This window comes from Lissotriton vulgaris, chromosome 10 (genome assembly GCF_964263255.1).
Source record: "Lissotriton vulgaris chromosome 10, aLisVul1.2, whole genome shotgun sequence".
Taxonomy (NCBI): Eukaryota; Metazoa; Chordata; class Amphibia; order Caudata; family Salamandridae; genus Lissotriton; species Lissotriton vulgaris.
The window spans coordinates 362,795,404-362,821,083 of NC_141698.1; the positions used below are offsets into that span (position 1 = coordinate 362,795,404).

The window sequence follows — 25,680 nt, forward strand, 5'->3', positions numbered from 1 at the left end:
TGGAGTTTGTGGCAGAGTAAACCATCTGCCAAACTCTAGACTGAACCAATTTTATAAAACTTAGAAGAATGAAATATTGAACTAAGGCCTGCAAGGATCCAAATTAAAGCCTTGCGTGTTCGATTTTGTAGTTTGCAGTTTGTGCACACCTCAATGAGCTACTTTACCAGGTTTCTCACTGGTGACTCACGGGTTGCACAAGGTCTTTGCAATAAAGGCATTAATGTACTGAGTTATTATACTTGGAAAACACATCTGTGCCCTAGTGATAATGCTCCGAAACTGGTACATTAACCCTCTAAGATATTTTATGAAGATGCTAACCTTTGAGTGACCAGAGATTGCACAAAGAAGAGAAACCAGCAAGTGCATTAATCTAAGACAGATGGCTACAAATCGAGGGGCAGGCCCTCTTTTAGGGGCGGGGTCGGGGGCATGAGACATGGCACCACTTAAGAGAAGCATAATGCTGAAAGGCAGTGTTGTGTTTTTAGTGAAAAAAAATAATATATATATATATATTGTGGCTGGGAGTCTGTGTCAAAGGGGATGGGGAGCAGTAAATAACCTTTAAAGTCCCTCCTCCCCATTTCTAAAAAATATTTAGTTTTACATGAGGTGATGCACAATTACTAAATTTGAAGACCACTGATCTAGGGTGACCAGTTGTCCTGAATTTGCCTGGAGAGACCCAGTTCTTCGCCATTTGTCCCGGCATATTTCAGTAAATTTAATATGTGACTTTTTTCATAAAGGTTTGAATGAACACAGAGGGAGGCACATTTTCTTGTCTTCCAGTGTATAGTTAGTTAGCATCTCTTTTCAGAGGGCAAAGTAACATTGATAACACTGTAAGATACCTTCACTCTTAATCTATGTTTTCTGTGCTGGTGAGGAGTATCAGTATAGGCATTCAGAGCCCATGGCCCAATACAAAATTGTATCCCTACTTCGGTAGTGGTGGAACGTCCCAGTTTTTGATATTCAAAATCTGGTAACCTTACATTGACCATCCATGTTATTCAGAACCAGAAACTGCCATTATTTTTAGCGCTCACCAATAACCCTGTGGCATGTAGCAGGCCAGGCACAGAAATGTGGCAGCCATGATGAATCGTTATTATAAAAACATAAATCATTTATATGTCGGCTTCTGGCTAAATGGGTTCTTTAATCTAGGAGGGATCATAATCGTGTACCCTGTGCTGAGATTACCACAGACCTGGCAGCACCCCACAGGCCCATGGCCTGCAGTCACATAGTGCAGGGATCAGTGAGTGACTAGCTGTGAGAAAGTCTTATTCAAGTATTCAGAATCTAATTAGGTATACCCGACTCAAACCAAAAGCATGCAACATCTACATCTGTTTTTTAGGTTGAGCCTAGAGCCGGCGTGCATGTGCTGCTCTGCAAGACTTGTTGTAGTGAAGTATGGAATAGAAGCCCCACCCACTCTCAGCCCATATTTACCATTGGCTTGTGTCATTGTCCTACGTAAATGGTGGATTCTGATTCTTAAATACGCTTATTAGTCCCTCCTTAGTACCGCCTTGTCTTTATTTGTAACCACCTATGGTGACTTGCCCTTTTTTCTTCGGTTGGCACATGGTACGTGTTATTTAGTCTGTAAGGACTACTTTCTTTATTGAGTTTCTCTTACTTCAGGCAGCACATGGGCGCCCGTTTCAATTACAACACTGGCGTCCACTTTCACTTTAACACAGGCGCACGCTTTCAATAACAACACTGGCACCCTCTTTCACTTCAACACAAGCGTCTGGTATTATCCCATTCCTGATTAATCTCGTAACATCGCCCTCGTGTCTGCTTCTTCCCCTCACCAACCAGACCAAAAGCCCCGCCTCCTCCATGAGACCATGTACGTTGCCCATATCCTAGCTTGTTTTTCTTTTTATGGAGTGCCTCACTGTCAGCTTCTAAATCTGCTGCTGCCTGTTATGCCCTGTCTCAAGGAGCCCAGCACAAAAGCCTCTATTTCTTGTGCACTCCTTTTGCTACCTCTGCTCACAGTCACTGCGTGGTAGAGCAGATAAAGGGGCCAACAATGCCTGGCATTGGCCTTTCTCCTTCCAAGCATCATTTGGTGTATTCTCATTTATATAAAACGCTCTAGGTAATAGTTTTTTGGGTCACATTCATTATAATAAAGGGGCTGTTTAGGATGCCAATTGCCCAATATTGTTATCTAGCACCAGTTGTTGTGTGCTGCTTTCAGGGGTGACACAGGCCTCACTCTGGCTCATGAGGCAGCGCGGGGGCAGGTCGCGCAGCAGCAAGCAAACCACACCGACACAGTGCTACAGTCGGAAGTGACGTCCTCGGGCAGGCGTCCTCCTTTTATTAAACCCTGCAGGCCACGCCTGGCCTGCGGAAGTGTGGATGCGTGTGTGCGTGCGACCACTAGACCGCTGGGGATATTACATCGCTTTCCAACTATATGTATTTTTTTTTCTTTGTTTACAAAACAAACAAAACAGTCCGGGATTACAACATTTGAAAACAACAACGCCTGAGTACTTGCGTGTCCCTTGGTGACAACTTCAGGGTCTCAGCAGACAGGCATAGTCCCTCAGTCTCTGGCTTGGTGTCGGGTTGGGCCGCAGATTGTACCGCTGTGGGTTGGCCCTACCACTTTCGGCATCTTGACAAATACTGCTGGTCGTGACGGCTGGTGTCAGAGACACTGGCGCATTCTCTGGTCCCTCTACCAGCCTTTCCATCAGCGCGTTTTCTTCTGCTCCTTCGGGGGCTGTCGACACACTCGAGTCGGGGCTCCCTCTGTCTGGCTCTGGGCTTTGTCTGTTTCCTGACGATATGGCCTTAAACCAGGAGGCATTCCTTGACACTTCCTCCTCTCCCTTCTGTGCCGTGATCATGGTGCCTCTCGTGGACGTAACCGTCCAGGTGCTGGGCTCATACCGAGTTTGGAACTTTCCCCCTGGGCGCCTGTTCCGTATTATCACCCGGGTCCCCAGGCTCATTCTTCTAGGGGTGGCTTTTCTGCGGCGACTAGCTCGTTGGTTCCCCTGGCGCCTCCGTTCCTGGGCCTCACTAATGTCAGCTGGGGGCGGTGTCCACCCCTGGGCATTGGGGAGAAGGTCTCTTTGTGGTCCTTGAAACATGAGGGTCCGCGGACTGCTCTGGGTGGTGCAGTGGGGGTGCCCCGATACTCTCGCAGGAATTCATGTAGCCTCTGCTCCGGGTCGGACTGTTCTACCATTGCTATTCGGAAAACTTTGTTTAGGGTCCGCATAAATCTTTCAACATCTCCATATGCCTCGGGCCATTGGGGTGTGATGCGGCGGTGTTGAATTCCCCTTTGTCGGAGAAACGTGGCAAACTCAGCTCCTTGGAATGGTTGCCCATTATCACTTCGTATCTCTGACGGGTATCCAAACATGGAGAACATCTTTTCTAGGGCCGGACCCACATGGGTGAATGCAGTGGAAGCTACTTTGTCTACTAGTGGATATTTCGATTAGAAGTCGATGACCACTAGCGTGTGTCCTTCCCCCGGAAAGCTCCCAAAGTCTATGCTCACCTTGGTCCAAGGAGATGTACAGGCTTCTTCGGTGATCACGGGTAGGGGTCTTTCAGGGTCACTCGTCAGTTGACAGGCCATGCATTTCCACATGTGTTCTTCCACCATGCTCTCGAGCTCCGGGAACCATACTTTTTCCCTCATGCACGCCTTCATCTTCGTGGTGCCTTGGTGCCCCCCGTGGGCAAGTTGCACCGCTCTGCCCCTCAGGCTCTGGGGGATAACCAGATGCGATCCTCTCAGTAACACCCCCTCTTCAGTAGCGCTTAGATCGTGTCTGACTCTCCACATCTTCGTGAGGGATTCTCTGTCCTCGGCTGACCAGGAGTTGGAGGGGCGGAGGAACTCAGCCCACGAACCTTCTTGAACCGCCTTCAACGACCTCAGATAGACGTTGTCGGTGACAGCTGCTTCTTTAACTTCTTCTAGCGTCATGCTCTGGGGGCAGGATGTGAGTGCCACCCACTGGGCATACTCCTCACACTCGTCATCCACCGACTCAGGTTCCGGTAGGGATGGATGGCGTGAAAGGAAATCTGCAGGGTTTTTGGCTCCCGGTCAAAATACGACTTCCATCTCGTATGGTTGGAGTTGGATTACACATCGTTCTACGCGGGGTGGCGGATGTGGAGCAGTCCCCTTGAAGAGGGACACCAGGGGTTGGTGGTCGGTGACCATGACGAAAGGATGTCCTCGCAAATATAGATGGAAGTGGCCACAGGCCCACTTGATGGCTAGGGCCTCTCTTTAAACCTGGGCATACCTGGTCTCGGTTGGGGTAAGGGCTTTGCTGGCGAATGCCAGCGCTGTCCATTGGCCGGGTTCGTGTTCCTGGGTCAACACCGCGCCGAGGCCCACCGGGCTGGCATCCACTAACACCTCCGTGCGCTTCTTGGGGTCAAAATACGACAGGGTGGCTTTCTCCAGGAGAGCGTCCTTGATCCCCTGGAACGCTTCGTCTTCTTTCGAACCCCACTGCCAGATGGCATCCGCCTTGGGCAGCGCCCTTAGTGGTTCACTCCAGGTGGCTATGCCCGGTATGATTCGGCCACAGTAAGTGGCCATCCCGAGGAAGCTTCTTATTTCAGTTAGGGATTTTGGCGCTAAGGCGTCCTTGATGGCCTTGGATTTCCTCGGGTCCACATGGATACCTTCCTGATTGAAGATGTACCCGAAGAATTCTATGGAGGGCTGGAAAAACTGACACTTTTCCTTGTGAAGTGTTGCTCCATGGGCACTCAGTCTCCTCAGGACATCCCGGAGGTGTTTGTTATGGTCCGAAGCGGTGGCAGAGTGAATCAGGATGTCATCGCTGACATTGATGACCCCAGGCAGCCCGGACAGAAGTTCTCTAATGGTGTTTTGAAACACCTTGGCCGCTGAGGCGATGCCAAAATTTAACCGCTTATATCGTCGTAGACCAAGATGGATACTAAAAGTGGTGATAAAATGACTCTCCTCTGCCAATGGTAGTTGGTGGTATCCAGCGTTCAGATCAATCTTCGAAAACCACTTCAACTCATTTACGTCCGCAATAATATCGTCCATGGTAGGGGTCAGGTGTCTCTCTCTCCGGATCCCAGTGTTCGGTAGTTGCATATCAATGCATAACCGGATTTCACCCGGTTGTTTAGGTTTTTCCACGATAACCATTGGCGAGACCCACGGACTGGGTCCCGTGACCTTTTCGATGACGCCTAAGCTTTCCAGCTTCTCAAGTTCTTTCTCCACCAGTGGACGTAAGTGGAACGGAATCCGACGGTGTCGTAGGGCGGTGGGAGTGACGGACCTATCGATGTGTAGTCTGATTGGTTCACACTTTATGCAACCCAGGCCCCTGAAAAATTTGGGGAATCGTCCCAGCAGCTCGTCCACCTGGTGTGCTCTGATGCGATTGGCAAACGCTATTAGCTTCAGGTCTTCGGCTGTGAGGCTGCTTAGCAGAGTGTAAGCCTCTCTATCAATTATGTGGATCGTCGCCACCACCTCCGATTCATCAGCCTTGATGGGTATTGTAATTTTGCCTTTGAGGGGTAGTGGTGTATTCGCTCCATATGCGAATATCCTCGTTTTGGACGGTAGCACCTGGGGGCGCTGGCGTAGTTTCCTGAACTGCTGCAAGCCCATGACATTCATGGTGGCCCCGGTGTCGATTATTGCCTTAACTTCGTTTCCAGCCATCTGCACAACACACGCGGCTGTGGCCGCTGTTTTAGTTCCAGCGCAAAAGAGACGATGTATGCCTCTTCATCCTCAGACTCTGAGTCTTCCTCCATTGTGGGTAGATGTTTCTCTGTTTTCAGTGATGGTGGCTCAACTAACGACAACTGCCGAATTGCTTTGATAGGTGTGCGTGGTTTCTTGAATGTCCTTGACGTGTTCCTCCTTCGGCACACCGTCGCAAAATGGTTTGGGATCCCACAGTTTGAGCAGGTTTTGCCCTGGGCTGGGCAGTCTTTGGCCGCGTGGGGCTCGTTCCCACAATACCCACACCGTGCTCGAGACTGGTCTTTCCGGTATTCCTTTTGGGGTGGTCCACGTGGCTGGGTCCTCACCGTGTCTGCCCGTTCACTCTTGATGGCCTCTAGTTTGCCTTGAGGTTTGTGGAGTGCTTGTTCCATGGCGGTGGCCCTGACGTTCGAGAGGTCATGGGACCTGGCCAGCACTAGGATGTCCTCAAGTGAGATCCCTGGCTTGCGTAGTATCGATCCTCTCAGTGCCTTGTCTCGACACCCTTGGATGATTTGTCTCCGTATTGGCTTTCGGTTGATCCTCGTCAGTACAGGAACTTGCTAGCTCCCTTACGCAAGCATAAAAACGGTCCATGGTCTCGCCTTCCCTCTGACGTGCCTGTCCCAGTTTGAAAACTTCAAAGTCTAGGTTCAGCTGTGGGTCAAAATGACTGTTGAGGGCGGTTACAGCAGCGTCATAATCATCCGCCGCCCCCGTATTAGGCAAGTGTTTGAATAGTCTGAATATCTCGTCCCCTGCGTAGTGTAGTAATAGAGACCTCTTCATTGCCCCAGATGCAGCATGTTGGAACGGAATGTTAATGGTGGCTGCTGGCGCGTCTTCATCCCCCATGGTGGTAGCTCGTCGGGATGATTACCCCTTCTTCCCCCTTTTCTGCAACCTTATCAGGGTGGCGCGTGCCCTTGCTGAGCGTTCCCGCCTTCTCACTAAATCCGCGATGCCACGTGGCAGCTGGGCGTCCCACCTCAGCTCCGTCGATTGTTCTGCGGGCGTCTGGGTGTGTAGGGATGTTGGAGTTCTTCCCTAGGCCAGAATGCTGCTTACACCCCCTCCAGGGCGCGGAAAGGAACACCAGGAGTCGTTTGCTGCGTCGCACGCGAGATGCGTGAGCATCGGAAGGGCACTTCGCATACCCGTGACTCACGCGATCAGAGTGGGGTATGGCACCAGGTCGCACCGCTGGTCCGGTTCCTCTCCACGATGCGCCGACTCCCGGGGCAGACCACTGGGGCCTCCAGCGATCCCCCAAAGTGGAGTGGCAGGGGTGGCCAGGTGGGGACAGGTCGGGTCAGCAGGCACGCGGTAGGGCCGCGTAAGGAAGCAGGGTGCTCCGCTTCACTCTCCAGTGCACGGGCGAGGGTTGGGCCCCTCCGCTCATCGCCAATGTTGTGTGCTGCTTTCAGGGGTGACAAAAGCCTCACTCTGGCTCATGAGGCAGCGCGGGGGCAGGTCGCGCAGCAGCAAGCAAACCACACCGACACAGTGCTACAGTCGGAAGTGACGTCCTCTGGCGGGCGTCCTCCTTTTATTAAACCCTGCAGGCCACGCCTGGCCTGCGGATGTGTGGATGCGTGTGACCACTAGACCGATGGGGATATTACATCAGTGACCTACTGCTCGTCACATTTTTTAATCCAAACACTGGACTGCACCAAAAACCAGACTAGAATGGGATCAATGGCACCCCCTCCCCTGACCCAGGCCCCCTCTCTTGACCAGCGCTCCTCCACTCTGATCTCACAAAAAAGGAAATGTCAGAGAGTAGCCAGGTCTGCTGGGAGCGGAAATTGGACATAAAAGCTATATCAAATTGTCCAGTTCGATATTTGCCCATTGCCAGAGTTTTTGCCTTCAAGCTAGTAGGATGTTAACAAGATTTTATTGACCCAGACTTTTTTCCCCGCACAAAGTGCCTGGTAAAAAGACCTGCCGCTACCAAACAGACACAAACACACTGGCACATGTTATTTGGCAGGCCATAAAAACAGGCACAGAAATAGTAGCATATATCAGCTGTCAATTCAAAGCAACATGCACAAACACAGTAGCATTTATCAGTTGGCAATCCATAACAGGCACAAACACAGTAGCATATATCAGATGACAGACTATAACAGGCACAAACACAGTAGCATATATCAGATGACAGACTATAACACCTGGCATTAACAAATTAGCACATATCAGTTGACACAGACTGTAGCAACAGGCACAAACCAGTTGACACACACTAACAAAAGGCACTGACACTTTAGCACATATCAGTTGCCAAACTATATAACAACAGGCACAAATATACTACCACATAGCAGTTGACTGACCATAACAAAAGAAACAAACATATTAGCACATATCAGTGTTCAGAACATAACAGCAGACACAAACATACTAACTAGCACTTATCAGTTGACAGACCATAACAACAGGCACAAATATACTAGAACATATACGTTGGCAGACCGTAACAATAGGCACAAACACATTGGTTCATATCAGTTTACAAACCAAAAAGCAGGCACAAATACACTAGCCCATATCAGGTGACAAATACACTAGCACATATCAGTTGACAGACCACAACAACAGGCACAAACAGGCTAGCACATTTCAGTTGGCAGACCATAATGGTGGTGACCAACCTAAAACATAAGTATAGTCTGTGGATATGTCATTAGTTTAATTTGGTTGGGCTGCAAACACATGGGCAAGCTTTGTCCACATGGGCGTTTGGTTGGCATTATAGCATATGGACTGAGAAGTCTGGATTCCTGGACTGTTTTTATTAATGTGAACCTCTGTATCAGGATTTAGGGATGGTGTGTTTGGTTTGGTGTAAGGTAAAAATTGTCACCACACACCTTGCAATTGAACTACCAGGTACACTGAAATAAAACTTGAATCAATTCTAAGAAACATCTTTCAATACTGATCCATCTGGGATATGTGGTGGGGCTGATGTTCTTCTGATGTTTGAGGGCCCTTGCCACGACCTTGGGGTGGGGGGCCACACCTGTTGCAACAGTTTTTACCATTCATTCTATCATAACTTTGCTCTCTTTCACTGGATTAATGTTCTTTTTTTTAGGTCTCCTTGGTCTATTGGTGATTAGCTGCACCTGTCCAGGTTTTTGGTTTCCCATCTGAAAAATATAATCCTGATTTTATAATGAGATAAGCAAGAGTACAAGACACAGAATCCCCAAAAACTAAACAAGCATTTGCAATGCAATGGGTCTCGCATCTGTGAGAGTTCAAGCTATTAGAATTGTGATTTACAATATCTTTTATTTCTGTGTTTTTAAAAACTACAAGTGGTGCATAAACATGCAATTTCTACTTATAGTCCTTGCATATGAGACTCACAGCTGGCAGTAAAAGAGGAGTGGTTACTGCCTGCCAGCCTTACTTCTTGTAAGCAACAACTATAAGTACAAAGTGCATGTTTACGCACTGCTTGCAGATTTTCAAAACAAATGAAAGATATTGTTGTTTACAATGTCAATAGCTCAAACTCTCGCAAATGCGAGACCTATTGCATTGCAAATGCTTGTTCATACTTGTGGGAATGGAGCAGTGTGTCGAGAATCCTGACTGAGCACCACTGTGAACATTGCTACATGTGATGGGAATAAAGAATGTCTTCATTTGCAGATGGGGTCCCTGGGGTCATCCATGTAAACAGTATGAGTGACAGTGAAGGGCACTGCACAAGTTTAACATATTTCTACAGGAATTTCCAGTACCACGTACCAACTAGTTATATTGATTATAGTATGTTTTCCCTTCCAATATAGCCAACGCCTTTCCAACACAGTGTTTAATGTGATAGCACATCTGTTGCATCACTTCCTTCTAGGTCATAACATACTTGCAAACTAGCCCCTTCTCGATATGGCCATGGTATCAGTTGCTACATCCACAAGTACCTATCTCAGGCCACTATGGTTGCACCATGTAGCCGATTCCGATGTAGTGGCCACATTAGATTAATAGCAGTGTATGTTATGGAAGAGACTCCCTTTTATTATTTCTAACGTTTGGTTTTCGAAAGCCAACTTCTAACAGATGGCTCTTACTTTCCCAGACTTACTCCATTCTGCTCGCGAACGTGGCCCATGCCGGCCGTTACTAGAGCACTATTGGTCTGACTGTTTCCCAACACGGATGCTTGTGTCACCCTATACCTTGATTTCATCTTTCAAGGTAAGAGACTGGGCCATGTATTTTCATAATACCTGCCTGATATATGAGACTGCAATTTTCACACCAATCTGTTTGTTTACTCTTTTCGTGGCAGACTTGCATTTTTATCTGGCTACATGAAAAGGTTGCTCTGTTTACATCCAATTACAGATAACTACTTTCTCCTCGAACCTAGCGTCGTGCCCCATCCATTATTCGCTCTAAGTTTTCGTATTAGTAATTTTCCCTTCTTCTAACAAGACCTCTTCCAAATAAAGTGCATACACAAAATCTTATCCTGGTAGGCTCCTGGCGTATTGATGGAGCTGATGGGACATGGATCTCACCGCACCCTCTTCCCTCCTTTCACAAAGATTAGTGCTAGAACAGGACTTATATCCCACATCAGAATATATGCTATCTTTTTACAGGACTGGCTAAGGTAGTTCCAGCCTTCTACAATTGAAGAATAATCCTTAGTTTAGGGTTTTGAATTTTGTACAACCTCTATGGCTTTGAAAATTACTTTATATACATAGTTACCAGTCAGTTGGTTTAAATTTGTATATGGATGAATACCAAACATAACTAAATTGTATTTGCATTGTTTATACTTTAAGCATTTTTTTCACCTTTTCTTTCTTAATTGTGTGCTTCCAATTCGCCGTGCCTCACCTGTGTACATTGCTAAGTTTCTGAAGAAAGTTTTAACCATGATTGGTACTATTACAGTATGTTCTCGTGTTAGCATTACTATTTTTTTTTTAGCTTTTAGAAAGCTACAGGCATATCAGATCAGCCTGGTTGTAGACATGTTGGCTTAGTTAAAACAATGCTAAGAACATCTGTACAGAAATGACACTAAAAAGTGAAATAAGAAGAACAAAAAGAAAATAATTCTTATGTTTCAAGCAGTTTTACGATTGATGTCTTCACAATGCAGGAATATGTGTTTGATAGTACTTCACAATTTGTGATTAATATTAGGTACCATGATCTCCTATAACTAAAGTATCTACACATTTACACACCTTTTCTCAAGCTCATCTTTGCAGTTTGGGACATCTAACAGCAAAACCATGCTTGATGCCTGCTGTTATCGGAGGAAAGAGAAGACCTTTACTAAGTGACTTGGGCTGAGCGGTTTACATCTAAAGACTCTCTCTGCTGATGGCCAGCCCACTGCTAGAACTCAGCTGAACGTCTTTTAAAGTTACCACATTTCTTAGTCCTTGCCTGTGGGGTTCCTATGTTTAGACCAGTAGTTGCCAGTGTGGCCCTGCCTTATTTGCCCCAGTCGTTCCTCCTTCCTTTCTAATTCTTTTAAATGCTCTCTCTTATAGAGAATAAAGAGATGGGAATTCTGTAGGTAATCTCCAAAGTGTGAAAGAATCTGTTGGAAATTTGAAAAGCGTCTTATATCTTCAGAGGACTAGGAAATCTGTGTTGACCTCAGATTAGCCCTGTCGCTGATTTTAACCAAGGGCCAGGAAAAGATTAGTAGGGCTATTGGCAGGTACTGAAGCAAATTGCAGGGACTCTGCTCAGACCGCAAGATTGGCAGATTGGGAATCAGGCCGTTCCCATAGCCCAGCAAGGGATGTATGACGTTACAACGCATACTTTTACCACGCATACCATTACAACAAAACTTTTACAACGCAGGATCCATTACAATTCATGCCATTACAACACATGCCATTACAACGTAAGTATGGGTAAGTATTTTTTATTCTAAGTGTTGGCTAGTGTAGGGGTTTAATTTACTATTCTAACTCCAGGGGGCGTAACAGTAGGGAATGTGTTGGATAGTGTAGGGGTTAAAATTAAATGTAATACTTACCCATACTTACGTTGTAATGGCATGCGTTGTAATGGCATGCGTTGTAATGGACCCTGCGTTGTAAAAGTTTTGTTGTAATGGTAGTACGTGGTAATAGTTGCGTTGTAAAGGATGTTCCCCCCAGCAAGGGCCTTCGTAAGCGTTACCCAGTGTATGAATTTTGTGAACGTGGACCCTTTGTAGCAACATTCACAGATATAACCTAGAATATGCTTTGCATTGTTGTCAGCTGGACTCCAGGCAATCGGATGGCCTACCTCTCCACAAACTAGTCCCTTTGCACTTGTGCTAAAGGAAACGTGCTTCAGTAGTGTTTTCCTTTGCAGACCGATATCTCTGACAGGGAAGTAGGATGCTACATTATTGAAACTAAATGAGAAAAGGGAATACTAAAATGTCATGGATTATAATTAGCAGAGAAAACAGCAGAGGGGGACATAGGCGTACATACAGTGGCGGTCGGCATGGATCTGGGGTGGCGGGGAGAGAGTAAGGGAGTGTAAAAAAAGAAAAATACACTTACCTCCTCGCCGCTCTGTCCCATATCATCTCTCCTCCGTCGGCCAAACAGGAAGCAGCTAGGTTCCCCTGATCCAATCACAACACTGTAACGCAGTGTTGTGATTGGCTCCCCTAAGCCAATCGCAACACTGCAATGCAGTGCTGTGATTGGTCTGTGCACCATAATTCAGCACTCATACGGGACTGGAGGCCTGGGTATGATCTCCACCCAGGCTGTAATGCAGCCTGGGTGGAGAACATGCTAAGTACGCATGACTGTTTGGCATGCCCTAGACAGCCGGCCAAAGCGTCATGCTCACTTCAGTTTGTCCACCACTCCTCCCCTGCCCTGCTCTGTGAGCAGAGCAGCATCCACCCCATCCTGCTGCAGCAGGAAGAAAAAAATGATAAAGCACCCACCCCATGCTGCTGCAGCAGGAAGAAAAACATGATAAAAACATCAGGTTATTATAATTTTATTTTTCCTTTCTTTCACTGCTGCAACGCAGTAGGGCAACACTCCTCCGCCTTAGAGGAGGAGCCGCCATGAATAGATAATTTTTACAAATCCCTGGGTTCTGAAAGTCAAAAAGATGCTAGACCCTTTTTGTGGACTCTCAAGTCAACTATGTCTTCAAAAATATCATGTTGCTTACATCATGTTTTAGAAAAGACACATACTTTATCCCCTACCCCCATAGTTGTTAATTGCTGGCTGAAACCATAGTAAAATCACAAACTGCCTGCTGCATGGACATTATTCAAGCCAAAACATGGGTGTGTGTGAGTCTTCTTCGGACGTTGGGAAAAATCTGCACTGGTTTCGAGTTGATGCCCATGTTTGGTGCAAGCTTTTCTGTGACTACCAGTAAGATCTCTCTCTACAACATTCACTTAGCTGAGGCAGTCTTGTCCCATATATATATATTTTTTGGAGGGGGGGTTATATAGCGTGAACTAGACCCAAAGGTATCTGAACGCTTTACATGAGCACCTGTTATGTTCCAGATGGACACATGCATTTTTTTATGTTAGGCACAGGGAGATTAAGTGATTTGCCCAGAATCACAGAATGTTGAGCGTCCCTGCTGAGACTTGAACCCGGGTCCCTTCTTTCGAGGTCGACCGCCCTAGCCGTTTCTTGCCTACAGACAACTGTCTTTCATAAGATCCCTGTGGGGAGATCGTCATTATGGGTGTTTGTCATGCCACATGTAACAATCTTCTGACACTCGGTGCAAAGAATCATCTTTTTGCTCCAAGCATTTGCTTAAAACACCTCTTTTCTAGTTCACTTGGCTCCTGTCTTAGACCAGCTCGTTCACACACCTGGTGGGTATACAAGTGTTCATTATAAATATGTTTATTTTCTCTACAAATGTAATCCCTTGCATATTTGAAGTGCTGAACATTTACACTTTTTGATGCTGTTTACTCAATTGAGTACCCAGAGTTTGTTTGGTTTTTGTTTTACACATTTTTCTTTTAACTTACTTACTTTGACTAAATGCTTGACAAATCTGGGATTTTGATTTTTTTTTATTTTGTCACACTTTTCCCCTTCTAGTATCTTCTGTACATGTCCCTAAAGCATTTGATCCATCTGCTCACATAGTTTCATTAACACATATGCATATAATGTTTCCCTGACTTTGAGTCTTGAACAGTGTCGTGATTTGCAAGTAGCTGGTCCAAAATGGCACCTGATTTTCTCTAGTTTAGGTGATAGGCTGTTACTCTCTCTTCGTAAATAACTTTTCAAACCCTTGTGTCCATCCTTAACTTTGTGCACTTGGCATATCCTGGTATGGGGTTCAGGCGTGATGCTATTCAGGACATTTCCTATCAGCGTGGGCTGTAATTTTAGGATTTAAACACTCAAACTTTTAACAAGTATGCCATGGCCACCCGTGGCCATTATGAGTCCCCTTTTCATGTTATTTGTACATATCTTCCTTCTCCACATTAATGCCTCTCAGTTTTACAACTGACTTATACGTGTCTGGGGTTTAAACAATTACGAAAAAATGTATTATTGGTGGAAGAATGTTATACATGATCACTACTTCCATCTTTTCTGTTGACAACTTTGTACATAGCCTCTCTGCCAGTAGAGCACGGTTCCTGCTGTTCCCTTGAGTGAAAATTCATGACCCTTAATCTACGACAACCCCTTGTAGTTCTTCTGTTTAGTGGCCATTTGAGACATCATATTGTGATTCCACAAAATCATACTGCCACTTCCGGTGATACTCAACAGCGCTCCCATTTGCTTAATGCAAGACTGCTCCAGAATGCAATGAACCATTGTTGCATCTCCTAGGCTACTCATACAACATGTTTTTTAAATTCACTTATTGCTTTTCCATCTTCCTGTGGGGTTTTAGATATGTGATCCTAAAATAAACATACCTTATATCTTCGTTATAGGTGTGGTTTTTACTTTGAAGAGCACTGAGTCACGGACTGGCTGCGTGGTACTCAACTTGATACCTTTTATCAATATGATAAATTTATTGCGACATAAATTTATTATCTATGGAGTGATTTCTCCATTTAATGCATATTAGAACATTGGAATGTTGGGAGCTCCATTGCAGACAATGGAGTGCTCCCTGCTTCTACGGGCCGGTAAAGGCCCGCAGAGCAACATTCCAATGTTCTACAAAGGCTTCTCAAAGCTCGAGGGGATTTATAACCCCTCGAGCTTCGAGAACCCTTTGTTTAATTTGTTAGAACATTCTGCCCTCTAGTGGCAGAATGTTCTAATAGCCTTATAGCCCTTCCTAGCAGGGCTATACCGGCAATTAAAGTCCCGCTGTCTCGTTAAAGTCCCTCGCCTTCGGCTCGGGCCTTTAACGATTCAGCGGGCCTTTAATAGCCGGTATAGCCCGCTACAGCGGGCTGTAAGGCTATAATAAATGCTGTCGGCCTACTTACCATACCCATTCACACTTCTTTGTCTCCGATTAATTACACTATTGTAAATGATTGTGTTGTGTACTACAGTAAATGAATGTGTTACATCAAGAAAAAAAAGTGTCAGGAAAGATAAAGGAGGACTATGTGGCAACAAGGAAATATTGCATGCTAATACTTTGGGGTGTAGCTTCACTCTGCAGAGATGCGAATAACAAATAGTTAATTCACCACCTTTTACCATTCAATCAGGGCTATATTAACTGGTAGAGATTAGTGAAAAAAAGAAAATAACAAAATAGTGAAAATTTCCCTCCTGCTCTGGGGCCGCTCATTTCCCCGCCCATCTTTTCGATTGGCTCCTCTTACTGTCATTTCAAAATCGTTGCTTTTGATTGAAAAATTGGCTTGGTGGTCCCTCCTTGGTACCGCCTTGTCTGCATTTGTGTAACCTCCCATAAGGACTGGGCCTTTTACTTGTATTGTTACACCATCTGCTTTATCTACTCTGTGAGCACTATGTTCTTCAATGATCTTCCAGTATTCCACCCATGACGTGCTTTCCTACAAGGCAACATGCCGCCCGCTTTTATATTTTTAATAGTATTAGCTGGGGGTCCGCTTTAACTATAGCAGCAGTGCTTATTTACCTGTTTAATTTGCAGCACGGTCCGCTTTTACTGTAGCGGTTGCGCTTATTTATTTATTTAATTTTCAGTGTGTAACTTTAACTTTAGCGGCCACGCTACAGAACCTTTTTGGGGGGTGGGGGGGGGGAGTGAAAGCGTCCCATACCGCGCTTCCACTTTAATGTTGGTTGCATCCCTTTCTTTAGACACTGCTCACTGTACCCAGAATACAGCGAGCAGCCTCTAAAGAAAGGGGCGCATCCACCATTGAAGTGGCCTCGCATTTGCAAGAGTTTGAGCAATTGGCATTTTAAATAACAATGCCTTTTATGTGTGATGGGTTTAAAAACACACAAATAAAAGGCATTCTCATTTACAATGCCAATAGCTTAGTTAAGTACATGGGAACTGGATGTCGATGGTCGGCACATTGTAATGAACAGCCCAAGGAATTACCAATTTCTTTTTCTAAGCCTACTGTCTATGCATAGGAACTTAAGCGGTGATTACGATCATGGTGACTCACCGCCATTGTAAGACCATTTCCCACCCACCATATTATAATGGCGGGCGGGTCCATGGTGGTCGAAAACTCCGACCGACGCTCATCCGACGGGTTCCTTGAGTCTGCCGGTGATGTGTAGGCTCTCACAATCCCATACATGGCGGCAGTGCCTAGGCACCACCATTGGGATTATCTTGGTCCATCCCCGCCAGCCTTTCCATGGCTGTTCACCCGCTATAGAGAGGCTGGTGGGGATGGACTTTGGAGGCTGTAGCGGGTACCCCTTCATCACAGGCACTTTCGTTAAGGGGGTTGGAGGCATACATTTCCCTGCACCATGTGGCAGGCACTGCATGGTGCCTGCCACATACTGTAGGGAAATATAAACAGTGCTTTTTTGCATTGCCGGGGGTGCTGCAGTAAACAGCACCCTCCACAATGCAAAATATGTTGAGTGCGACTGCCACAGTGGTGGTCGCATCCTAATACCCCCTGTGGGACCGGCGCCTTGTAGGTTTTTTATTGATCAACCCACTTTCTCCGCTCAAACTTTGATTTGCCAACCTCTTTTGTTCAGAATATCCTCATACAAACAAACGTTCATTAAATTGATTGCAGAAATACATCTTTATATGTATATATCATGACATTTCCCTAACACATTGTGCATCCCCTTTTTTTTTAATGCCAAATAATTAACTTATCCATATTTCCTAAAAGAGCTTCTGTCCCAAAATGGGTTACAACATGCCTTCAGTGGCCAACCCTGTGCCATTATGGAGCTTCTGGTATCTGAGTGAAAGATCAAATCTTGAAATGTTCAGTTTCAGGTTTGGTTGTAAGCAAATAGCTGGACTCTGGAAGGATAGTGCCAGTGTTACTTAAATATTTTGACTGCAACGCAAGTGGTGAAACCTTACTGTATAGAATCCTGTAAAAAGGTACTTTTTTCTCTTCAAGGTCCTCAGAAACAGAGGTGTGTACGAAAGTGTAAAATACGTGCAACAAGAAAACTTTTGGATTGGACCAAGTTCTGTAAGTCATATTCTGTTATTTCCTTTCAATAAGTAGTTACTGACTTCATTTTGTTTGTTAAAATTACGACATTTTGGTTTGTACAAATATTTATTTACATTTTATTATTCAATGGAAAACCGCACGCATATTTCAATTCTTTGCAATACATAATTGCAGTTTTTCATTTGCAAGGTTCATGCATTTGGGTTATTATTTCAGTTTCTTGTTATATGTATGGCGTTGTGTTAATTTAGCAAGTCCATTTTTGGTGAGCAGGGTATTACATAATATTTTCAATATTGAAATTTTCCTGAAAACAGTGAAAGGAATAGCATAGATGGAATCTCTAAATTCCTGACGCCATTTTCGAAGTCCTGTAAACTCCCTCGCTTACCCTATACATTTTGCATTGTCCAGGAGGATGTACTTACCTGGACTTAGTTATTCGCGTCATGGTGCTTTCCGAACATGCGTTCCTCTATCTTGACTGTCATTAGGCTGGATCGGTAAGCCTCTTAGATATTTAGTCTGAATCAGGTGCAGTGAGGAGAAGCCTTGATTCTCCTGATATTGCATTAGTTATTCAGAAACGAATGCTGCCTGCCTAGCTGAAAAGCCTTAGAAATAACACCAAAAAAACGTGAGTTGAAATGAGGTTAAGGTTAACATACAAGACATCAAAAGTATCACATTGCCAGGTTAATGATTGTGAAACCCAAAGCCCGTCTTTTAAACTATTTGACAACACATTTAACAAACAAAAAAAATGCATTATTGCAGACATCAATGATTAAAATATATAGGCCTGTGCCAACGGCATCATCAGTTACATCACTGGTGGCATTCGCCTACAATATGTAAACATCGTATCTCACATGTCATTATAGTGGTTCTCAGAGTCGTCATTACAAAATGTTCTTGTTATGCTTACCAATGCATTGGATTCGCTGGTTTACAAGGAGCCCCTTGACAAGATCCTCATTTTAGTTATGAAATCCAGCTGTGGATGTTTCCTGTTTCTTTCTATCAGCCATACCTCCCTAACTTCATCTGCATCCTGCAGTCTCAACCTCCTACCCACCTCACCCAGAGAACTTGAAGGTGCTACAATCCTTTCTAACTTCAGAAAATCTCAGACACAAATTCTCTGATTCAAAGAATTGATCACCTGCGTTGCTGCCCAGTGAGATGCCTCTGGAATGCTTCACATGCCGGATACTTCTAAAGATTTAAATGCCCAGGTCCAATTGGTTTTACCAAGTATTTTCGTACTTTCCATCCTTTCATCCCCTCTTCACATTCTTGTGTATGTTGCCAGAATCGCTGATGGGTTTGGCCAGGCAGTAACTCACAGTCGCTTTTGTTTACATTTTAATTACAGTAATAATAGCTAGGCAAGCAGGGTTGTAATTGCCAGTAGCCTTCCCACGTGCACCCTTACTTAACCTTACTAAATGTATTGTTTTTACAGGAAGCACTAATCCACCTTGGCGCAAAATTTTCACCCTGTATGAGACAAGATCAGCAGGTTCATAACTTCATTATTGCTGCAAGAGGAAAAGAGAGGCAGTCTGCTTGCTGTGTGAGGAATGACAAGTCAGGCTGTTTGCAGACCTCGGAGGAAGAATGTTCAGTAAGTCTTTTATCAGCTGTAAAGTACAGTTCTTTAGAATATTATTTGTTTTGGAATAATTCATTTCTTTAAGAAACTTACTATATAGGCTTAAGCTTTTATTTGCAATAAATGCATTGCTTTATAGAATTCTAAAGCAATTCCAGGAGTTTTCTGACTATTGCAGATTCACAGGAGTGCTCATGTGTCTGCTTAGCACTTGGAAATGTACAAGTTTACATTACCACATGAAGAAACGGTATATCGATATTCACTTGCACTGTTTACATTTTCTACTGGATTCTTCAAGGGGGGAAAACATTTGCCCATTAACAAACCACCTCCCCTGCCCCCCAGTTAATTAAAGGGAGGGGCTTAACTACCCATTCCCATCCTCAAGTACATTTTAAAGCATATTCATTGTGCATACATTTAAAACATGAGTGAATGCTCACAAATGTGCTCCTTTCCATTTGCCAATTTGCCAACCTTACAGGTGCAACCCCATTGGATTGCCAACAAACCCATGCCTGTGAGATTTGCTCGAACAGAAATTGCACCTTGCGGGTGCAAATTTAGTATGAACAACGTCTGTATATGAGGATGAAATCCCAGTACATATGGGACATGGCCAAACCGTACTGTAGCACCACCATCATGAACCAGCTTTGGATCTTAGCTCATTCTAATCTGACAGTTTTTCACTCATCATTTCAGAAAATATTGAGCTGTAACGTTCATAGATGTAAAAAACGTGGTCCTGGTAGTTTGATCCTTTTCACAAACTAATGCTGTCGCGCATGATCCCGGCTTAGCCTCCCCATAAATATATTCACCAAAACCTAAAAGATGGAGTCTGACAATCTGCCAAAGTAGACCGTGTAGGGGAGCCCGAGCATGCACCGGGGGAACATGCAAGCGTATTGCCTATGATAAAGTGGTCAGTTATTCTCCTGGGGAGAGAAAGACATACGTGCTGGAGTCAGATTTCCATGGAGGTAAACAGTGCAAAAAGCCCAAATTTGCCTTTACCTTGTGACAATCAGATTTGTGATCAGCTGTATGTGGGATTGTCTAATGCCTTCATTGTTTTTATATAGCATCCAGTGGCAACTGCAGCAATGATTTTGGTCAAGAAACCTCGAAGAATATTATGTAAAAAAAAAAAAAGCATTTTGTGTGTCTTATGCCCCCATTGGTTATTTTTTCATAACTCTCTGTGTCTGTGTTTTCAGTCTACTCTTGCCGTGTGGGTGAAGTGGCCGTACCACAACAGCACACCGCTGTTTTCAAACAGAAGCAAAAGACAGTTTGGATCCGTTTGTCACCAAGACCCAAGGTATGGTGGTTTCTAAAAAGAAGTGTGCTGCCAATGCTTATTGGGGGGAAACAAGGAATAGTGGCAGGAGGCTGCTCCTTCTGGGTCCTTGTGTCTGGACCCAGGTACTTCTTCCCTTGCGAATTGAGAGCTCAGGAAAATCATTGTCTGGGTTAAAAACTTTCTTTACCCCTGAATTGATGCTTTGTCAGCCTTCATTTGAACGCTGTCATCTCTTCTCCAGCTATCTGCTCCAATCTCTCAAGGGATGTAGCATTCAATAGTCTTATTTCCTTGTTTTGTCCTCTGCATCCCATTTGTACCAAGAAGCAATTTTGGTAGCAGTGTGCTCCACAAATCACCAATGCAGTGTAATATAATGCAGTGCTACAAAATCTTTCTGTTCCCTGAATGACCCCAGGATCCACCTCATAAAATCTTTTATATCTTTTAAATCTTTTACATGGAGTGGTGTGGCTCACTGGTTAGAGGCGGCAGACCCGGAAGCAGAGAACGGCCCGGGACCAGGGTTCAATTCCGGACGCGGCAGGGTCGTGGACCAGGGTCAGCGGACTCGATAATTCTCGCCTCGGTGCCTACTCTAACCAGGGATCACTCTCGGCAACTCTGGGCATTAGCTTGCCTCATCTCTACAACGGCCCCCCACATTCGCCGGGGATGCCTGGTTTCACCTTGGAGATACCCAGTAGGGACCATCTCACAGGGATAGCCAGGACGGGTTCCCCAGCGGTCTACAGCGCCGCGACGCCTCAAGGCAGTAGTGCGCTTTACAAGACACATACATACATACATACATGCATAACATAAATATACACTTCAGTCAAAGGAGGTAAGAGATAGTGGGACCCAGCAGTTTTGAAAACGAATTTAGTTGGTGCATTGTTTCCCCTTTGCCAGGAGATGTTTCTGTTGATATTTGTGAGGTTGTAGTCATATGGCGCCCAAATACCCTTTCAGCTCATTAGTGGGCACCACTACTTTTCCTGGTTTGCCATTTCAGCCTAGTCTGTGTGGCCACCCAATCCAGAATTTTTATGGTAAATGTTAGCAGAGAACCTTGTATATGAATTATTATTCCATTGCAACAGCTCACTGAGAATGAAGGTGGTGAGGTTGGAGATGAGGGAGGCTGTGAGCAGTGATTGCTGGGATGGTGTAGCAGGCCAGCCAGTATCTCTTGATTTGCTTATGGTGCCCTCCATTTAATCAAATCCGGGAACGTGATTCCCTTTAGCCTTTTGTGAGGAAAGTATCTTTCCTCAACTCTTAGTATTATCCCCATCTCCTCTCTTGTTCATCCAGGTACTGCCTGTGTCCTACCAAAATATTTACAAAAAGGGGTGGTGAGGGACAGAGTCTCTGAATTAAGCAGAACGCTCTCACCCAGTCAAAAGATCAGGGCTAGATCCAACACCGTTTTTTAGCTCACTGCACCATCCCAGTTTCAGAACCTGGCTGTATGCAAATTAGTCTGTTCCTGTCCCAGTGCATGATGGGAACAGGACAAACCAAACTACAGAAGCCAATTCTTACACTGGGAAGGAAACAAGCTCCCGGGGACCGGTTTCTGGCATTACAGCCGTCTTCGGCCCGGTTTGCTTGAATCCTGATGGTGCAATGAGCAAGGGTCTCACATCTGAGAATACCCTTCCACGCTTAGGGTGGACAAAAATATTTACAAAAAGGGGTGGTGAGGGACAGAGTCTCTGAATTAAGCAGAAAGCTCTCACCCAGTCAAAAGATCAGGGCTCGATCCAACACCGTTTTTTAGCTCACTGCACCATCCCAGTTTCAGAACCTGGCTGTATGCAAATTAGTCTGTTCCTGTCCCAGTGCATGATGGGAACAGGACAAACCAAACTACAGAAGCCAATTCTTACACTGGGAAGGAAACAAGCTCCCGGGGACCGGTTTCTGGCATTACAGCCGTCTTCGGCCCGGTTTGCTTGAATCCTGATGGTGCAATGAGCAAGGGTCTCACATCTGAGAATACCCTTCCACGCTTAGGGTGGACAAAAATATTTACAAAAAGGGGTGGTGAGGGACAGAGTCTCTGAATTAAGCAGAAAGCTCTCACCCAGTCAAAAGATCAGGGCTAGATCCAACACCGTTTTTTAGCTCACTGCACCATCCCAGTTTCAGAACCTGGCTGTATGCAAATTAGTCTGTTCCTGTCCCAGTGCATGATGGGAACAGGACAAACCAAACTACAGAAGCCAATTCTTACACTGGGAAGGAAACAAGCTCCCGGGGACCGGTTTCTGGCATTACAGCCGTCTTCGGCCCGGTTTGCTTGAATCCTGATGGTGCAATGAGCAAGGGTCTCACATCTGAGAATACCCTTCCACGCTTAGGGTGGACAAAAATATTTACAAAAAGGGGTGGTGAGGGACAGAGTCTCTGAATTAAGCAGAAAGCTCTCCCCCAGTCAAAAGATCAGGGCTAGATCCAACACCGTTTTTTAGCTCACTGCACCATCCCAGTTTCAGAACCTGGCTGTATGCAAATTAGTCTGTTCCTGTCCCAGTGCATGATGGGAACAGGACAAACCAAACTACAGAAGCCAATTCTTACACTGGGAAGGAAACAAGCTCCCGGGGACCGGTTTCTGGCATTACAGCCGTCTTCGGCCCGGTTTGCTTGAATCCTGATGGTGCAATGAGCAAGGGTCTCACATCTGAGAATACCCTTCAACGCTTAGGGTGGACAAAAATATTTACAAAAAGGGGTGGTGAGGGACAGAGTCTCTGAATTAAGCAGAAAGCTCTCACCCAGTCAAAAGATCAGGGCTAGATCCAACACCGTTTTTTAGCTCACTGCACCATCCCAGTTTCAGAACCTGGCTGTATGCAAATTAGTCTGTTCCTGTCCCAGTGCATGATGGGAACAGGACAAACCAAACTACAGAAGCCAATTCTTACACTGGGAAGGAAACAAGCTCCCGGGGACCGGTTTCTGGCATTACAGCCGTCTTCGGCCCGGTTTGCTTGAATCCTGATGGTGCAATGAGCAAGGGTCTCACATCTGAGAATACCCTTCCACGCTTAGGGTGGACAAAAATATTTACAAAAAGGGGTGGTGAGGGACAGAGTCTCTGAATTAAGCAGAAAGCTCTCACCCAGTCAAAAGATCAGGGCTAGATCCAACACCGTTTTTTAGCTCACTGCACCATCCCAGTTTCAGAACCTGGCTGTATGCAAATTAGTCTGTTCCTGTCCCAGTGCATGATGGGAACAGGACAAACCAAACTACAGAAGCCAATTCTTACACTGGGAAGGAAACAAGCTCCCGGGGACCGGTTTCTGGCATTACAGCCGTCTTCGGCCCGGTTTGCTTGAATCCTGATGGTGCAATGAGCAAGGGTCTCACATCTGAGAATACCCTTCCACGCTTAGGGTGGACAAAAATATTTACGAAAAGGGGTGGTGAGGGACAGAGTCTCTGAATTAAGCAGAAAGCTCTCACCCAGTCAAAAGATCAGGGCTAGATCCAACACCGTTTTTTAGCTCACTGCACCATCCCAGTTTCAGAACCTGGCTGTATGCAAATTAGTCTGTTCCTGTCCCAGTGCATGATGGGAACAGGACAAACCAAACTACAGAAGCCAATTCTTACACTGGGAAGGAAACAAGCTCCCGGGGACCGGTTTCTGGCATTACAGCCGTCTTCGGCCCGGTTTGCTTGAATCCTGATGGTGCCATGAGCAAGGGTCTCACATCTGAGAATACCCTTCCACGCTTAGGGTGGACAAAAATATTTACAAAAAGGGGTGGTGAGGGACAGAGTCTCTGAATTAAGCAGAAAGCTCTCACCCAGTCAAAAGATCGGGCTAGATCCAACACCGTTTTTTAGCTCACTGCACCATCCCAGTTTCAGAACCTGGCTGTATGCAAATTAGTCTGTTCTACCAAAAGCACAATAGCTACCTAGCTCGTGAGACTATAAAGTGGCAACTATCGTACAGCTGCTTGCAGGGGCTGGACACACTAGGAGATCTCTCACGGTTAAATTGAGGGCCTTTTTGCAAAGAGTCCACATTTGGCTGTTTTGTAAAAGCACTGATCCCATACATTGTGCGGAGAAGTCCATGCCGGCACCTTTTATTTTTGTTGATTGAAGGCTCACATGCTTGAGGTAAAATGTAAACTATCATACATTTAGATTTCCAATCTGAAGTAGCGTCTGCATTAGACTTCCTTTAAAGCTAGTCTCCAGAGTACAAGGAGTGCAGACTCGAGTGTACAAAACCTGTCTGCACTGAACCAATCTAGACCATGCCAAGCCAGCATTGAGAGCTCGACACTGGCTCCTTGTGGAATACAGAATCAAAGTTAAAACCCACTACATCGGGCACAAAAGGTACTGAGCAAACATCTGAGATATCGTCAAAATCCGGCAGCACAGTACACCCTAGCCAGAAGTTTACGGTCAGCTGCCTCACATTGTATTCAACAACAGTCCTTCTGAAGACTACCGCATGGAGTCAGATCCTTGAGGGCCAGAGGCCCAACACTTTGAAACACTTCATTCCACAGCTCCATTTCGTACTCAACTATCCGCAATTCAGGAACTTCCTGAAAAAATGAGTCTTCCAGAATGAACATTGCCAAATACACCAGCTGCACTAGAAGATTAAACACAATCCTGGACTCTAAGCTCGGTGCCTTTGCTATTTATAATTTTCTTTTTGTCTCCCAGCCCGCTGAAGTTGCACAGTGGACGAGTGCTGCTATATAAAATTCACAAATAGATAAGCATTATGCATATCTATCTAACGTTATGTGATGACATATAATTGTTGTCTTTCTGCTCGAGGAGAATATATGACAATTAATTAAGGCTGTAAGATACGAGCATGGATTGCTCTTTTTACTTGAGGTCAGTGGATACTTAAAGTGGAATACCCTGTAGGTGCCACTGCCACTGGATTTACAAACATTCTAGTTCCATTTTCAGTTTTTTGCTGTGCGGCCAAGTAAATTATGTTCCAATGCCTGTGGTATTGAAAATGTAGAGGTACAAAGTGAGCACAAGTAAATCTGTCATCCTCTGATGGTTGATGTTTTACATGTTTTAAGGCCTTTTTGGTGCTTCTGAGTTGTGCGGTGTGTCTCTTTTTATTTGAGGCATCCCTCTGCATGCACAAATAATTCAAAACTCATTAATTAATCCCTTATCACTAAGTTTGGATTCCTTAATAAAAGAAGTGCGATAAAGTAAAACAGGAAGAATGACAGTATCATTGTTTCCAACTATGATAATCCTAGGATTCATTCACTTCATCATGACATTCTCGAACAAAAAAAAAAAGTTAAAGA

General features: G+C 45.1%; 1 protein-coding gene across 4 annotated transcripts in view; it reads left to right on the forward strand.

Annotated features, from left to right (window-relative positions):
• RHBDF1 (rhomboid 5 homolog 1) overlaps nucleotides 1-25,680 on the forward strand; it is a 448,564-nt gene that overhangs the window by 365,775 nt on the left and 57,109 nt on the right. For all 4 annotated transcript variants that reach the window (XM_086941148.1, XM_086941149.1, XM_086941151.1 and 1 more), the window contains 3 exons: nucleotides 17,355-17,429; nucleotides 18,883-19,044; nucleotides 20,259-20,362. In XM_086941148.1, the coding sequence (XP_086797274.1) occupies nucleotides 17,355-17,429; nucleotides 18,883-19,044; nucleotides 20,259-20,362 (341 nt within the window). The remainder of the gene's footprint in view (nucleotides 1-17,354; nucleotides 17,430-18,882; nucleotides 19,045-20,258; nucleotides 20,363-25,680) is intronic.